Below are 17,645 nucleotides of genomic sequence, written 5' to 3' on the forward strand. Positions count from 1 at the left end.
CAAGCAGGAAGTGGCAGTGGAAGTTGCCATCAAAGGCCTCAGAAGAAGACAAAGAAGAACTTGGGGGGGGCGATTGCTAGGTTAGCTGCAGCTAAAGCGGTTAGCCTGAATGCTCCAGCAGTTTTTTATTGGACCTATAAAAGAATAAATGTCAACTAGCAACCAGTTTGCCAGGGTGGCCTTCACACCAAGAGAACGCCTCTGGCAGTTGTGACCTGATTGAACCGTTGGTGAAAGAGATTCTGATGGTCCACTCTCCTTTTGAAACACTTCCCACCGCTCCTCACCCAATATGGACATGGTGTCAAACAAACACTGAGTGGGAAATACTGTGTCTGTTGTCTTTTCTTCAGGCCACCGAATATGCACAGATCCCAACACCACACGTTTCCCAGAGGGCATGATGGGAGTTGAAGTCTCAGGGTCGACAATGGGGATCATTGGGATGGGAGATATTGGGCACAAAATCGCAAAACGAGGCAGAGGGTTTGACATGAAGATCCTGTACCACAACAGGAACCGCAGGTAACGGCTGGTTTACACCATTCGTGCGCATGCAGTTTTTACATTGACCCTAACATAGCAAAAACACTGGGCTCAATCTTGACCTGGAGCAATTCAAATGTATTTACCCAGGATGTGACGACAGCCCATTGAACGTGATCTTCCTCGTTCTCATTCTTTAGAAGTGGAGAAGATGAGAAGGCAGTCGAGGCGAGTTACTGTGAGAATATGGAGGACCTGCTGAAGGAGTCCGACTTTGTTGTGCTGGCAGTGAACCTCAGCCCCGAGACCACGGGTCTCATCAGTCACAGGCAGCTGTCCCTCATGAAACCCACGGCAACGCTGGTCAACATTAGCAGAGGTGAGGATACGAGAGGGCGTCCTGGCCTTTGGCGGTGCCTGATGAAAGATGTTGAGCTGTCACTGTTTCCCCCGGTCCCTACTCTCATGTCACAGGTCAGGTGGTGGATCAGGATGCTCTGGTTGAAGCTCTGCGGGCCAGAACCATACGAGCAGCAGCATTAGATGTGACCTACCCCGAACCTTTGCCGAGGTCTCAACGCTTCAAACTAATTCTCAAAAACGAGTAACTTAATTCTGTGACCCCATATTCATCAAAATTGACTTTAGTAACATGTTGTTACAATAATATTCCTCTCTCTCCTGTCAATGAACACCCCAGACATGAGAATGAGAAGTCCAATTGTTGCTATTTTTGCTTTCTCTACAGTGCCTTTCAGACAACGTATGCTAAAACATACTTTCTGGAATTTTTTTCTGACGTCACTAAAATGAACGAACGAACGAACGAATGGAAAAAAACATAATCGACATAATAGCAAAAGAAAAGAGATTCTACTTCTGTTTTTTACTCAACAGCAACACCTTGCTGATCCTGAACCACTGCTCTTTATCTGCAGGGACCACCCCCTCCTTCAACTGGCCAACGTGCTGATCACGCCCCACGTGGGCACAAACACTTACACCACATCAAAAAAGATGGTCCATCGGATGATGGACAACGCCTTGGCTGCACTGAGTGGCCGGGCCATTCCCAACGAAGTCAAAGCCAAGTGACCTCACTGATTCATCACACATCTAGGATCAAGTAGTGTTTTCACTAAAGAGCAACTTCAGTGTGCATTCTGTCCCAACATATATTATGGCACAACATCTGATGATGTATTCAAACAATGATTTATTATTAAATTGGTATGATTTGTAATTTTATGTCATGATTAGTGTGTATAAAAGACACATTCATACGACACATGCAGTTCTTGTTATGAATACACAACTACGTTTTCATGTGTGACAATTTATGTGTGCGCAACTACAGACTGAGATTTTCACCTGGTAAAGTCAAGTTTGCATATCTGAATACTTTACCTATTAAAAGTGAAGTTTTCATTGTTTTCCGAGGTAAACATGAAGAGTGACATTTTTACACGTTAACCAGTGCGTAAATCAACAGTAGGAATCACGCTGGCCCAGCCGGTTAATGGTGAGGAGCGGGAACGTGAAGATTTTATCTCACGGTGGAATGAAGACCAACATGGAGGAATGAAGCATGTTTCCATGGTCCCTGTGTAAAGGCAAGGAGCCCGATTCAGTATTGAAGAAGGATGATTGAGTGTGATCCTCCTGGTGGCCAGTGGAGGGTGATGCAGTAACGCTTTCAGCAGCGTCTGAAGGAAAAGCCTCGACTTTGGAACAAAATTGATTTATTTTTATTTTCAAATCACTTCATCCAGGCAGCTGAACTGAAAAGAAGAACAGGAAAATGTTGCCATCAGCAGTGACATACAATACAGATGAATTCTCTCATGTCAAATGTTTTGTTCTTGAACAGTAAATTATTGACTATACAGCACACACACACACACACACACACACACACACACACAATGTTCACTCACACCTTAATCTAGTTTGGTGGAGACTTACCGCCAGGCCTACTGGTTCGGATCACCACCAGGCCCATCACCGTGGCCGGGGACCGGTGGTAGGCCTGGTGGTGGTGGTGGGAACTCATTCCCCCTCATTGTTTCAATTGTCCATATTATGAAATGGAGGTCATCGGCAGTTAAGTCTGTGTGTTTACAAGACAAAAAGAGCACATAGCAGCTACATGAGGCACATCACTTGGCAGCTGCACTTCTACACTTGAACTGTGTTTCACTGAAAACATCACAGGCACACTTTCTATACAATGAATCATTTACAAGCATACATATGGAATAAATCATGAGTTTTAAATTTGCCTTGCATGACGATGGAACGAGAGAAGATGTTGGCTAAATAAATGTACACTTTTTCTTCTGCTTTTTGAACCTTTGAGCTTTTGTCCTGCCTCTTTTAATGTTTGTCTTTTTGTTGCTTCTCAGGTCAAGGCAGGGCACAACTAGGGCAGGCCGATAAATCCATTTTATCCATGAATTCCATCTTTGTTTCTGGTTAAGATTGATTTTTTTTAAATATAAATCCAGGTTTTATTCAAATACGTCCCCAACGCTTTCCACTGGGCTCCCGTAGTTCAGAGCGGGCTCCCACGTGCCCACCACGACAACGCCACTCAACAACAACCCTGTGTAAAATGTTTTTGAAAGCTGTTGCAATCAAAGGCAAGAGTCCTACCTAACTTATTGCAGCACCTCAAACAGAGGCATGCTGCCCGGTGGGAAACGTGTTGCTCCCCACACAATGAACACGTCACCTTTGTGACCGCCTACCCTGGCAGAAAGCACTCCCTGCGCTGTGGCTGTTACATTATGGAAAAAATCATTATCTTCATTATTTTGGTCAATATTGAAATCACAATTATTTAAACCATTATTTTGATGCATTTATTGATTCTCTCTCTCTCTCTCTCTCTCTCAACAAAAACACACTTTGCTTTCATGCAACGCAACAACATTCCCTATCTAACAATTTTACACCCAAAATATTGCATGGGTGAGAAAGCACTGCAATGAACTTGAACTTGAACTCTGCTGCCTTGGGGTTCCAAGCGGGTTGACCAGGGACCGTAGTGGTGACGTAGCACAGAGCAGGGCAGTGATTGGGTCAGAGATTCTGAGTGGGAGTCTCTCACGAAAAACCAAAACCACAATTTTAAAATGCCCCGTGTGTGCATTTTTGGATTTTTACATTTTTTTCTTCCAGTCTTTGTGGTTTGGTGGTGGGACTGACTTACCTCTCCCAGGTATCCATCCCTTTAACACAATGTCCAGGTAACACAACAAAAGCTCCGTCACGGCCATTGTTGACCCTGTGTTTGGTAAGAAAGAAGAAGGAGGTCATAGCAGCTACATGAGGCAGATCACTTGCAGCTACACTCATACACTTGAACTGTGTTTCAATGAAAACATCCCAGGCACACTTTCTGTACGATGAATCATTTACAAGCATATATATGTAATGAATGAGTTCAGTTTGTTTTGCATGACGATGGAAAGAGAGAAGATGTCGAGTAGATAAATTTACACTTTTTCCTTTGAGGTTTTGCCCCGCCTCTTTGAATGTTTTTGTTGCTTCTCAGGTCAAGGCAGGACACAACCCTGGATAAGTCACCAGTTCATCACAGAGCCAAATAAAAAGGTCCCTGTTCCTACTAGATTACTTTGTACCACAGGTTAGCACTCTTCTAGTGGCCACAAACATTGACTGGTCGTTGCAATGCTGAAATTATATCATTAGTTCAAATCATATAATTCCAGCAGTACTCAATTTGGACAGTAGGCCTCATGTTGAAGTTGAACAGATGAGCTTCACACCTCAGCGGCCACTGGCCTGGACCAAAAAGCCATGCTGGTGAAGGCTGCTGAAAGCATTACTGCATCACCCTCCACTTATCTCCAGGCTTATCACACTCAATAATCCTTATTTAATACTGAACAGGGCTCCTTACCTTTGCAGATGTCCCACCAAAACATGCATTGATGTTCATTCCAAGGGACATTTATTTATATGGTGGATTTCATACACAAAGCAACTCAATGTGCTTTACTTGATTCAAAGTTCCAACCGTTTTAACAGCATAGAGCAGTAATAAAGGAGACTGGAATGCCTCTGTAGAAGCTCCTTCACAGCCAAGCAGCAGCTGCTGACCTGTAGAGTGCCTAAAACATTAAGAGTCTTTTAACGTTCACTGGTGGACAAATATACACATTCTGGTCCATTCTAGAGTTGTAATGAGAGCTACACCCTGACTGCAGTATGCAGATTGTGTTGGAACTCAATATCGTACTGCAGTGAGAGGTTTGTGGCCTGCGTGGGCCTGGGTCGCCTGTTGCCCGCAGTGCAAAGTCGCGCTGAAAAGTCAACTCTGGCAAGATATTTGTTTTACGGGAATCTGCGGTCGCTGCTATGCTAAAGATGTTGTGGAACCTACTTCTGGGGAGGGATGTAGTCAATCAAAGAGTTGCATGCATGAACCCCTAGGTGGCACTCTTGTTGCATGCATGCATGCAGTTCCTTGTTGGAGAGGCATTGCTGTTTATAAAACCAAAAGAAGGAAACCTGAAAATGAAGTGAGTACCTGCCGTGTGAAGAATTCACAATATCTGGTGTGTTCAAACAAGCCTCCTATCAAGTCACTACACCGTCCAAAGTAAGGAGCATGAGGCAGTAAACAGGAAGTGCGGCTTTACAGCCATACGTCTTTGGTTTGCATTGAGGAATGTCTGCTTTGAACGAAACATTCTGACACTTTTATTTACAGTTTGAAAGGACACAGATACATTTGGTGATCTGACTTTTATGTTATTATCATTATCAGTATTTCAATGCGTCCGCTTTGAGGAATAAGATCAGGTTCCTTCTACGATGCTGGGGACATGACTCACGTTCAAATGATTCCCTCTAAGCTGCGCGCTTGCGCAATCGCGCACTACTTGCACATTCTCAGCGCACAAGAAAATCGACGTGGCGCATAAAATAAAATTCAACAGAAACGTAGTAATTCATATCTAATCTGAGAAATTTTACTAGGCGGCGCACCGCTACGCCTTCGGAATGATTGTTGTTTTCTTTCTTCCAGCTGCTGTCAGCGCGCCGCTGCAGCCTGGAAAGTTTCTCTGGCTTTTGGACTCAGAGGCTGTGTCTCAATTCAGGTTCTGCACCCTTGAGACCGAGTGCCCTCCGTCGGAAGGAAGCGTTCTTAGACTTCCCAGCCTAGAAGGACCGACCCAAACCCCGCCTCCCCGGTCACCACTCGGGACGGTCTAGCCTTCGGCGTATTTCCTCGTTTCGTCACCGCCGTTCCCTCCGGCTGGCCAACCCCGGAAGTGACGTTTTTATAGTATCAAGCTAACCATTGGTTCGCCATCTAATGATGGCGTTGGATGATCAAATAAACAAAATCCTACGTTAAAAACTGGATACTTTATGTGAAACTTCAATATTTAGATTTATATGTCGTGTCTTAACCAGTACATGCCGCTAATTTCAGCTGACCTCCCAGGATCCCACGATGCTTTGCAGCAGCACGCAAAGCATCATGGGATACACAAGTGCGCGAAGGATAGTGCGGTGCATCCTTGGAATCGGCTAAAACTAGTGCGTAATTCCGAGGGTGTATTTTCAGCGTCCTAAGCACCCTCGGGAATTGGGACGAGCCTTCGCGCAGTGCTATGACGCAACTTCCTTTCAAAATGCGCACTTCAAGGGCGCAGAACCTGAATTGAGACACAGCCCAGATCTATGTGTAGAGGTATGTCCCAATGGAGTTGCCGTATCGGCAGTCAGTTCCGCCCGGAACGATTCTGCACCCGGACTAATTCTGTACCTACACCGGGAGAGCCTGTGGCTGTAGGAGCAAGTAACAACAGTGCAGTTTGAATAAACCATCTTTATAATTCCTTACCTCTTTACAGAGCCTGGATCTTTAACTTTAGGTCGCGTTAGCTAAATCAGCGCAACCATGTTCATCTCCTCACAAAGTTCAGCGCCCTGCTTTAAAGATTTCACCCTCGTCATGGTGAGTTCGTAGTTTCACTTTTACCAGCGGAAATGTAAAAGACATCACACGTGCTTCCTACCCTAGTTTTCCCTTTGAAGAATATCAATAGCGATGTCTGATTAGCCGATTTGCTAATTCAGCAAACGTTGCATGGCAGAGTTTGATGAACGGTGCTTTGCCAAGATGACAAACCGTGACACGAGCATCGTAGTGCTCAACTTGTCGGTAGCATTGATACGCGGATTGGCACGTTAATAGACTGTTAATGCTTTGTGTGAGTTGGTAAAAATCCAATTCAATTGTCTGTCCTGTAAAATACCCTCGCAAGACGCATCTTTAAATGGACAATACATGAATTGGGAAAAGACATTTCCATTGTTGTCGTTCATGTTTCCCACCGGCTCAACTTCAGTGGTATCATATACATCACGACTACAATGGAAAAAATAAAGACGCTCATCCTTTCTTGGTTACCATTTTTCTTTCTATATTTGTAATTCAGCGTCTCTCTTTCCTACCGTGTCATGTGTCTGCTTCCAGCCTGCAGTTGCCGTCGGCAACGTGGGTCAGCTGGCCGTGGACCTCCTGGTGTCCACTCTCAACATGAGCCGGGTGGGCTACATGCACACAGACTGCCTGATCCCCATGGCTGGCAACAACCCGTACGGCGGCTGCAAAGAGGGCGCCGAGGAGCTGCACACTCCCGCAGAAGGTCGGCGTGCCCTCCTTTGCATCGTCGGGATCTTTCTCATCTTCCGAATATTTAATAAAGTCTCAATACAACAACAATGTGTCATCAACAGTTTACACATCAGCAGAACTCAAGTTGGCAGTTCTTCAAATCAGGGCACCGATAATTCGGGTAAAGTATTGTAACGTTCTTGAAGTGTGTTTATGTCATTTGGGTCTGTGTAAGGTGCCTTTAAGGAGGTGCAGGGGGGTTCCTGGGGAAAGGGGCGGGCACACAGGTGGGAGGGAGTTTTCTAGAGGAAGTTGTGCGGAAAACTCTTCTTGTCTCCGGTTCGGGTTGTTGGATCCATCAAGTTCAACCCACAACAAAGCTTGGTTCTTGACAAATACTAAAACGTCACAGTATGAAAACGACACGGTTTGATTTGTATTTTTTTAGTAAGCATGGTTTCCACTCTATCTTCATGTCTTCTGGTCCCCACAGAGCAAATCCAAGAGCTTCAGACAGCTGCTCCTTTCCTGGATCAAATCCAGCGGCTTCGCCAGGACCGCGGTCCTGTCCAGCAGCCACGCCTACCAGCGGGACGACCAGCAGCTGCAGGGGTACTCGTCTGTTCTCACCACCGCACTGTCCCGCTGCGCTTCTTGGGCCGCACCTGATGAACGTGCTGGTGTGTTGCAGCGCTCCTCTGAGGTTCCTCATGACGCCGTCCCTGCTGAGAGGGAGCGGCGAGGCGCTGAAGGAGCTCGGCTGGACGGAGATGGAGCGATCGCCCGCCTACCCGGGACTGTCTGACAGCGAGGCGGAGCCGAGGCTCAGCATCCCTGGAGGAGGCATCACCAAAGGACTCTACACAGACAGGTAGGGGGAGAGAGGGGGAGAGGGAGAGAGAGAGAGAGAGGGAGAGTGTGTTTTGGATCGTTTGCTCGAGACTTTGATCAAAGACAGTTTGGTGTTTTGACTCTGGTCCCCAGCTGTGCTGAAGACGTCCCGCTGGCTGTGCTGCTGCTCTTCTGCTCCGAGGGCGACAACATACCCGACGCCTTCACGCTCATTAACCGCCTCAACGACTGGCTCCACCTGCTGGACAATCCTGTGAGTGACAAAAGTGATGCTTGCTCACCAACAGCAGTTTGTCCCACAAATAGTTTGAAGGAAATGAATTCACGTCCCCACTAGCCGCCACAGACAGTTTCCTACCAAGCTGGTTTGACAGCCAACACCTCTGCTGAGAGAGAGTTTGTTCGGGGGAAGGTGTCCTTGGTTTAAATGTCTCCTGACTAGATTTCTTGAACACATTGCAGGATGCAGGAAACATCAAGTGGAAGATTCCAACTTCCTGGAGCCTCCTGTTTGGCAGCGGCATCCCTCCAGCTCTCTTCTAACTTCATTAAACTCCACAATCTATCACGTCTGCTCTTTGAGTATTTCCACAAGACCACCGGGAAGTGAGATAGAACTGAAATAGTCTCGATGCCGTCATTGAATAGTTCCACACACCAGCTGTAAAGCGCTCTCTCCCTCCAGACAATCAAAACAACTTGCTTTTATCTTCTCCGTCTCTACGTTATCACACAAAATGACAGCAAGCCCTGGGTTTGTGTTAGCGTGCACCGCTGGGAGAGGCTCCAGCACAGTTGCGACATCCAGTACAGGAGAGGTTGAAGCAAATGAAAGTTCCATTTTGTCAGAATACCGTGGAAGTCTGTGGATTGTGATATTATCTGCTGGCTGTTCCAGCAGGCCCTGCCCCCCCTCCCTCCTCCTTGACAGAAAGTGTCTGGCCAGGTGCCACCCATTTCCCAGCAGCCCCGCCTCCCAGAAACCCGATTCCTCTTTACGCTTTGAACAACTTGTGTAGCAGTACGACTGCAGCCACCCCGAAATCTTACTATGACCCTGTGAAATCATGTTTGTGGTTTCCTGTTTTTGTCTGTACGAGGGCTGCTTGTGAATAAAGAGCCATCCGCAGAGCTTTTTTCTTCTCCCTCCCTCCCTCCCTCACTAGCCCCCCCCCCCCTCCCACTCACACCCTTTTTACAATTCAAACTGAAGGGTAAACAAATGTGTCATTTAAAGAGCGGCTTTGTCAGATGAAGCAGTGGCGTTCAGGTCAATGACAAAGGAGGGGTAAAACAGGTTATGCAAACTAGATCAGACTAGTTTTTATTTGCAGATGCCACTCTAAGAGAAAGAAACTTAAGACCATTTCCATTCAATTGGAGAACAAGTTGTCAAAATCATTACAATCTGTAACATCAGGGATTTGTTTTCCATACAAGCAACAATGTTTTTACACTCATCTGTTTCAAAGAGAAGACTATGTACATCGTACAAACGTCGCATGCCACTGAAATGCTCCTTTGAGAAGGGGCGGTGCTCATCGTTTCAGCCCCTCCCCCATCACTGTGAAAAAAACTTCAAGTAATCTCTTATAAAAAATAGAACATTTTTATTTAAATCTCCTCCACAAAAAGAGGAAATTCTAAAAAATACACATGAACGGCTTTAGAAATTGGCAATGTGTAACCCCACCCCCACCCACCCCTTTTTTAAAAAAGAAAAGAAAAAAGAAATCAGTCCAGAAATTCTTTGATGTGAAGACGCACGACGCACGGACACGGCTGCAAAATAAAGCACGAGTGGAGCGACTTCCAGGAGCGCCGTGCTGGTGCGTCTCGTCTCTCTCAAGACTTTGAGAAATGTCTCGAGTATTGGCTGTAAACGGTGCGCAGGTGGATGAGAGGACACCGGGGGGGCGGGGGGGGAGGCTGTGAGGTGGAGTGACTGAGGTGGAATAATGCCTCCGCGCTGCAATGGAAAAAAGAAAAGCCCAAAAGAATGCTACGAAGAAGACGGGAGAGCCGGCTGTGTCTGGGAGAGGTGAGAAGGAGTGAGGTGGAGGAGGGAGAGAGGGAGAGAGGCAGGACTCCGAGGGGGGTCGGAGGGCTGGCGTTCCCTGCCGCTGTGGATGCGTGGAGCCGGAAGGCCGAGGCGGTTAGCTGTCGCTGGTTTTCGCCCTGTGATGAGAGAACGCAGAGGTCAAAGTGCTTGTTGCTTTCAGATGGAACCAGAATACAGGCAGCAGCAGCAGCAGCAGCAGCAGCAGCAGCAGCAGGCAACCTGAGGGGAGGAGCCACGATGCAGCGTCTTCAGAACCACTCAACACAGGGCCATCATAAAACCAGGAAGCAGGAATCCCAACAGTTCAATGTAGAAAATACATGAAGGCCAGTTAGTGGACGAGAACATCAGAACATTTCATCTCATGTTGACACACAGTGAAGACAGATATGTGGCATTGACAAAATCACTCCTGTCAAAGGAAACTGATCCTGGGCCATCTTCGCAATGTTTGTCAAGCGCTGCATTTTGAGACGCAGGCGGCCGTCGAGCCTCAAAACCAAAAAGATCTGCAGTCATTTCACCCAGAGAGCAACATGCCCCCCCCCCCCCCCCCGATCCTCTGGTCGCAAAAACACTGCAGCCAGAAGTTGTCAGGAGTGCGAAGACAACACGACAACATGAGTGAGTGAGGAGAGACCTCTCCACTCCCTCACCATCCTGCAGTTCCTCTCCTTTACTGAGCAGAGCTGTCGTTTAGTGAAGCAACCACTTCAGTCTGTTAACCACGGAGCTGGCGGGCAGAAGAACACCGTCCCCGTCCAGCATTAATCTGTGACGCACAGGCAGAACGAGCTGGTTGCATTATTATTCCAACCAAACCTGACATCTCCAAGCTTTGAGGAGCAAAGACAACACAGAAAAACCACAAAATGCACACAAACTCACACACAGCATGCAAGACTGCAACCAACCAGGAACACAACTCCCAAACCACACACACACACACACACACACACACACACACACACACACACACACACACACACACACACACACACACACACACACACACACACACACACACACACACACACACACACAGTTTAACAGCTGTGGCGAGGCTTCGGCTTCCAAACGTTCTCGGCGGTTGTGGTTGCCGTCACAGGAGGTGTAAAACACGCGCACGTACACGCACGCACACACACACACACACACACGCACCTCCTCACCACCCCCCCGACAGACCAGCTCCTGTCATGTGCAGCAGATGCAGCCCAAACTGTCCAAGAGAAAACCACAACAGCAGAGAAGTGAACTTATGACAGGAACCACACAGGCAGAGCGAGGCTTCTCAGAAATGACTGAAGTGAGTCTTCCCCCCCGCCCCGCCCCGCCCTCCTCCCCCACCAGCTCCGCCTTGCCCCGCCCACCCCCACACAGGTGAAGAGCGAGCGGAGGCATGGGTTCGCACTGCGCTGGGCCGGATCAGAACCTGCAGCAGCTTTTTCACTTCCAGCCTCCTGCTTTACTCAACGAGCCGCTGCACTCTTCAAAAAAAAACAACAATGCACAATTCTGGGTGTTTTTCTTTTTGTTGATGGAATCTCTGCGACGTCACAGTCGATGTAAAGCGTGCACCCTGTGCACCCAGATGCTAGGAGGCAGGCGCTAACCCTCTTTCATTTCCTGCTGCTGATTGACAGAACAGAGTGCAGTGAGAATCCTGTGTGTGCGGCGGCCCACGTGGACGTGGACGTGATGACAATGAATGCACTTTGAGTTTTCAGCCGAACCCTTCTGAGGACAGGACAGGAGAGGAGCAGAGCGACCGCTACCTTCCTCAGAGAGTGGAGGTGAAGAGGGCACGTCGTTCTCACCTCTTCCTCTTCCTCTCCGGGTCGTGCGTCCTGCCTTTGCTTTGGCCCGTCTTTGCCGAGGAGGACTTGGAGATGCTGTCTGCTCTGCGTCGTTTACTGCTTCAAAACAGAAGGGCGACAGGGACACGGCGTCACTTCCTCAAACCTCTTCCCACAAATTGAGCGGCTTTGCTGGTTGGCCAGAAACCACGTCCGAGTGGACGGACTTTGCCGTGCTGCCGTCCAGCTCCTGGTCCTTGCAGTGGGCCGGCGTGGCTCCCCGGCCGTCCTGCCGGTAGTCTCCGCCCTCCTCCGCCGGAGGCCCTCGCTGGCTGCCGTTGCACCACTCCGTCTGGCGCCTGGCCTGAGGCGGCGCCGAGGGCGGAGACTCCGACGTGGGCTCCTGGTCTTCCCTGGACAGCTCCCGCCACCGGTTCTACGTGGACACAGTGGGTTTGTTCAACCCGATTAGCTTTCAGTCCGCTGCAAGAACGACGCCGCACAAAAGGACAAACAGTCGGAGTCTTTTGGTAATAACGGAAAAGCGCTTCGCATCGAGCCCATTATTCATTGACACTGCTGGAGCTCAGCTGCGTGTGCAGCCACAGCTGCCCCGGGGCAGCCAATCAAACGGCCCCTCCCACCACCGACCACCCAACGTCCACTGGCGTGTCTTGGACCACGCGCTCTGCCTCCTGAGCGACAGTCGCCCCACGTCCACCTGGCTGGCACACACACACACCTGTACGGAGGAGTCTTTCATGATGGACTTGGCGACTTCCAGCACGGCCATGTAGGAGAAGCGCAGCTGGTCCGGAGTCTGGATCAGACCCATGCGGTACTTCCTCATGTCCAGCAGGATGCTTCTAATGTCCACCGACGACGGGTCTTTCCTCTTGTCCATCTAACCAGGAAAATATGGCAGTGACTGGACTCTGGACCTAAAACACTGAATGCACCGTAAGGAAAAAGACTCAAACGGACTCACCAGTACCACGCACGAGTCGACCAAGGAAAACGTCCCCGAGCGTCCGATTCCCGCGCTGCAGTGGACCACGGCCGGCCCGTGGTCCATCCCCAGCGCTCCCGATTCGCGCACCTTGAAGAGGAAGTTGAGGAAGGACGCCGGGGACTCTGGGACGCCAAAGTCAGGCCAGGTGGTGTAATGAAAGTGGTGGATCTCTCTCTTCTCTCCCGTCTGTGGCAGAGGAGGGCCAGTAAGTGCACGAGGCCTCGCTGCCAGCAGGCAGAGCATTTCCTCAGTCTCCCTCTTCTCATTCAGAAGATGAGAAGATGAGGCGCCGACGCCAGCACGCGCCTCCTACTGTAACTTTCAATTCATGGACTAAATAACTTGTGTGGAATGAAAAGTTTGACCGTGTGTGTGAACTTATGAATGTTGCCAAAGCGTCGGTCAGTGCGTCTCAGGTCACATCAGGAACAATGAGCACTGGACTCTGCTGGCCGAGGCCCAACGGTCTTCATCACTGTTAGACCTACGCTCAGATTGTGCAGCTCCAGCACTCTGGTGGTGTAGTACGACTTGACGTCCTCCGACAGGACTGCGACCAGGAAGCCGGTGTCTCTGAAGGCCGTCTCCGTCTCCTCGGCTGTGGGCCAGTACTGTGCACACTTTTCCTGTTTGGAGGTGGGGGGGGGGGGGAGGGGGGGTGACAGTTTTGATTTGTACCCAGTTCAACATACAAGAGGCCACCGCTCAGGGCCTGAGACAGAGTGGATGGTTGACCGTCTGGTGGTTGCTCAAAGGGAAACTGGACGTGTGTTTACAAAAGTCCCATGTGGCGCAAGATTGATTTTGGCCCGTGTTTCCATTTCATGGAAGAAAGACGTCCACAGAAATGAGAAAACCATTTTCAAAAAGTCACCTTTTTTTGCTTAAATTTCCTGCAACTGTCTTTCAGGGAGTGCATTCTAAATATAAACCAACTCTTTGTGACATCATAGAGGGCACGTGTACCTCAAGAATGCCTCTCCCTGTTTAGTGACAAAAGGCCAGCCAGGTTTTCGGCTCCAAACGTGTGGAAGGTCCAACCACCGCGAGATCACAATTTAACAACGGGTACAATTCAGGAAGTTAATGAAACATTTCCATAAAGCAGAGACACTCAGCAAGAAACAGACGCTGAAGACAGAAATGTTCCCCCCCTCTTTAAAGAAACGTGATATCATTAAGCATGCGAGGGCATTTAAAAACTGCGAATATTCAGGAAACAGTGGCGTTCACATTGAATTCCCCAGTCATTATCTCATCAGTGTATTTTCTGCAAACAGACAATGGTCCGAGCTGGAGAGGATAATTCCGTTACACAACCGCTCCTCCCTCCGCAGGCTTGCAGTAATCCCAGGGAAGTTAAGACTACCGGGCCAACTAGGTGCTCCATATGATCCCTTTCTAAGAAAACACTCAGATCAGGTCTCACCACCAAGTGACATCCACTTTAGATAACTCTCTGAAAAACCCAAGAGACCACAATCCCTGCGGTGAGGGTGTGTGTGTGTGTGTGTGAGAGAGTGTGTGTGTGAGTCCACAGGATCATTGGATTTAACAGTGAACTAAAAGGGTTAGACGAGACATTTGTAAACACACAATCAAAACAGACACGGGGGGGGGGGTTAGTGGTTGTAGTGTGTTTCCTCTTTGTCAAAACTCACCGAGCCTTTCTCGATCACCCTGTTCAGCATGATGACAGCTTTGGTCTTCTGCTCCCAAATCATGAGCCAGAAGTGGCCGCACGTATTTCTGAGGGGGCCCTGTGGACACAAAATAAGCAAGCAAGCAAGCAAACAAGCAAACAAACAAACAAACAAGTGAGTGGGACATTACATTCAGTTAAGCTCTACTGTCCCACATGAAGCACATCAGGAAGATCCACTGAGCTTGTAGCAGAACATTTACACAAAGTAAATCTAAAGTGTTTCTATAAAAATTTATATTCCAACTTGGGATAATAATAATAATAATAATAATAATAATAATAATAATAATAATAATAATAATAATCACATCATGCCTTGAATGATGGTGATGTTTTTGTACACAAATATATGAACATGAGACTGATCATTACTATTCTCAAACAATAGTATTTCAAATGAATATTTCTGGACAAAAGCCAAACACACACGCAGGAAGAATCGGGAGTCACACTTTGCAGTGAGTTTAACAAGACTGGCAATTTGTGAAGTAATCTTAGGGATACTTGCCTGGGTCAATATGTACCTTCTCTGGGCTTCTTCCACAACGACCAGACTTGCGTTGATGTAATCATTCTCCGTGTTCTCCAGCTTCACTCGGCTGTGATCAACTAGCAGACAAGTGCGAGAGAAGACAATGTGAGCATCAGGTGTCAGCTGTCAAACACGCGCACCCTGCAGAGCGTTCGGACTGTGCGCCTACACGGGCTGACGTCTCTGTATCTGTTTCTGTTGCGGTTCTCCGGGTATTTGGCGACTTTGAAGGGGCACTCGTGGGACTGGTTCCTGATTTCCTGTCAACAAGAAGGGGGAGCATGAGAACCTTCCGGAGCGAGACAACAGCACGCGAACGGATGATTTGACCAGACCACGAGCTGACTACTGGATAAGCTTCCAGCGGACAGCAAGGTTATCCAGGTCTGCTTCTCCCGAACACGCGCGTGTGCAAACACGGCGACGCTCAGCGGCTGAGGTGCCTTCGATCGCGAGGACGTTACAAGTGAAACACAAAACAAACAAATGAAGGTCAGTGTGAAATGTGAAAGTATTTTAAGAGGTTTCGATGTCATACTATGGCGAACAAATGGAGCATCAGCCCGCGACTGAGCAACTTACCCCCCGAAGAATTGGGTCATTCGACCCGTAAATGTAACAAGTACAAGTGGCGAGCTGAACGAGTTGCATTTACTGACGTGACAATAATACAAGCTACCCGATCAGCCAACCGCACCGTTGGCTCGCTCCACTGTAAGGGCGACCCAGCCACTGTTTATTTAGCTCTCTTGGCTATGCTAGCAAGACTTACAAGATAGAGTTTTTGCCACCGGCCCTCCGAGTCGATGTCTTGGAACTCCTTGTCCATCTTCACAGTGGCAATAGGTGCGAGTTTCAGAACGCTGTCCGTCTGTTTACTTCATAACTTCATTCGGACGACGGCCAGTTGTGTTTGGTCAAAGAACCGTCGCTTCCCCGCGCTAACGAGATCTAAGGGCTAGTAGTTTGTCCGTTAACTTTTAACAGCGAGCGCTTGACGTCTGAGAACACGCGCTGTTGCGCATGCGCCGGAAGTCCTCCTAGGGCCGTCAAAGTAAAAGCCGCAAATGTTGTCATTACGGCCGTCCAACAATTTCCCACCGTGTCCCCTAAAGATGTTCCCATACCATATGCTATGGAAAAACACAAACAACAAACACAGGCGGTTGTTGTTTAGTTTCCTCACCTTGTTACAAACCGAGCGATTTAAAAACATTTATTTTGACATGTTAATAAATGTGTCGATACTTCACAATGATTACAATGACTTCTTTTTTGTTTACTTGAAAAAAAAAAAATAAGAAGAAAGGCAATTCCTAAATAAATGGGAGGTATATAACAGACGAAAACGCTGCCACATGGTGGCAGTGTGTTCATCGTGACGTTAACATCGTCAAGATGACAGCTGCTAACAGGACAAAGTTGTTAACAAAAAGCGCAAATAAGAGCTCACTAAGTATGTAATGCAGTATAAAGTAAAATTGACATGAACGAGTTTCAGTTGAAAAGTTGTCTTTTTGCAAAATGTACTTCCAGGAAACCAGTTAAACTTTTGAGCCAAGTGTATCTCCCTTTAGAAGACGAATGTTTCATTGTCTAATAATCCAACTGAAGAGGAACTAAATGGAATCGTTTATGATCCAGTGTTTGGAATCAAGGCTGATTCTGATGCATCTTATTGCGAAAAAGGAAGCGCAGGGACCGATGTCATGCCGAGTATTGCATGCGTGGGAGCGCGCACAGCTGAGGCTTCGTAGCAATTCGGCAGTAGAGAAGTCGCTGAATTCCCGTCAGCATATTTAGCCGTCAGTGTTTCAAACTCAGTAGAGATCGCGGAGTTATATCTTCAAATGCGTAAAGACTTTTGTTTCAGAAACTTCAGATCTGTCACAAATATGTGCAACTGTTCCATTTGAAATGTCCTTATTGAGTGTTCATGGTAGACAATAAATGCATTAAAATAAATATGTATTAATATAAAATAAATATTTATTAAAAAATAAATAATAATAAAAAAAATACGTGGGTAAGATATCAAACTTTGTGTGTCCAGTCAGAAAACACACACCTGTCTCTCAGGTGGAAAACAGAATAAGCGGTGGCATGCATGCACTTCTCGACAGGGTCAAAATCACCGTTGCCGAGAAACACGTGCAAATAACGCCCCCCCCCACCCCCCCCCAAAAAAATAAATAAATAAATAAATTAAATTAAATTAAATTAAATTAAATTAAATTAAATTAAAATAAAATAAAATCTGTGCTGTGACGCACGCATAGGCAGAATGAGCTTCTTGCATTATTCCAACCAAACCTGACATCTTGAAGCTTTGAAGAGCCAAAGAAAAAAAAAAAAAAGAAAAAACACACATAAAAAACATAAAATGCACACAAACTCAAACACACCATGCAAGAGTGCAACCAACCAGGAACGCAACTCCAAAACCACAAGAGCCAAAACAAGAACGAACACACACACACACACACACACACACACACACACACACACACACACACACACACACACACACACACCA

At 47.5% G+C, this 17,645-nt stretch overlaps 3 protein-coding genes across 6 annotated transcripts in view; 2 read left to right on the forward strand and 1 right to left on the reverse strand.

Moving 5' to 3' along the window:
* The window catches only part of LOC142882381 (putative 2-ketogluconate reductase), a 3,816-nt gene extending 2,044 nt beyond the window's left edge, over positions 1–1,772 (forward strand). For all 3 annotated transcript variants that reach the window (XM_076017102.1, XM_076017100.1, XM_076017101.1), the window contains 4 exons: positions 354–525; positions 687–865; positions 961–1,057; positions 1,425–1,772. In XM_076017102.1, coding sequence (XP_075873217.1) covers positions 354–525; positions 687–865; positions 961–1,057; positions 1,425–1,581 — 605 coding nt within the window. In that variant the 3' untranslated portion in view covers positions 1,582–1,772. The remainder of the gene's footprint in view (positions 1–353; positions 526–686; positions 866–960; positions 1,058–1,424) is intronic.
* A 137-nt stretch (positions 1,773–1,909) lies between these two features.
* On the forward strand, positions 1,910–8,850 carry psmg2 (proteasome (prosome, macropain) assembly chaperone 2). Its single transcript, XM_076017103.1, has 8 exons — positions 1,910–2,042; positions 6,381–6,484; positions 7,007–7,178; positions 7,270–7,328; positions 7,641–7,759; positions 7,839–8,018; positions 8,132–8,252; positions 8,462–8,850. Exons 2-8 carry the CDS (start codon positions 6,428–6,430, stop codon positions 8,540–8,542), a joined length of 789 nt encoding a protein of 262 aa, XP_075873218.1. The 5' UTR covers positions 1,910–2,042; positions 6,381–6,427; the 3' UTR covers positions 8,543–8,850.
* Positions 8,851–9,297: 447 nt separating this feature from the next.
* Positions 9,298–16,101, reverse strand: ptpn2b (protein tyrosine phosphatase non-receptor type 2b). 2 transcript variants are annotated; one of them, XM_076017099.1, is made up of 10 exons: positions 15,882–16,101; positions 15,279–15,369; positions 15,086–15,186; positions 14,534–14,632; positions 13,361–13,498; positions 12,849–13,058; positions 12,603–12,764; positions 12,088–12,296; positions 11,882–11,977; positions 9,298–10,177 (listed from the first exon to the last, which is right to left on the reverse strand). In XM_076017099.1, exons 1-10 carry the CDS (start codon positions 15,936–15,938, stop codon positions 10,156–10,158), a joined length of 1,185 nt encoding a protein of 394 aa, XP_075873214.1. In that variant the 5' UTR covers positions 15,939–16,101; the 3' UTR covers positions 9,298–10,155. The 2 variants fall into 2 exon arrangements, with proteins under 2 accessions (XP_075873214.1, XP_075873213.1); XM_076017098.1 differs by having other exon boundaries at positions 11,882–11,980.
* Positions 16,102–17,645: the final 1,544 nt, after the last annotated feature.

This window comes from Nelusetta ayraudi, unplaced genomic scaffold (genome assembly GCF_046127955.1).
Source record: "Nelusetta ayraudi isolate G7.1 ecotype Tasmania unplaced genomic scaffold, CSIRO-AGI_Nayr_v1 ptg000260l, whole genome shotgun sequence".
Lineage (NCBI taxonomy): Eukaryota > Metazoa > Chordata > Actinopteri > Tetraodontiformes > Monacanthidae > Nelusetta > Nelusetta ayraudi.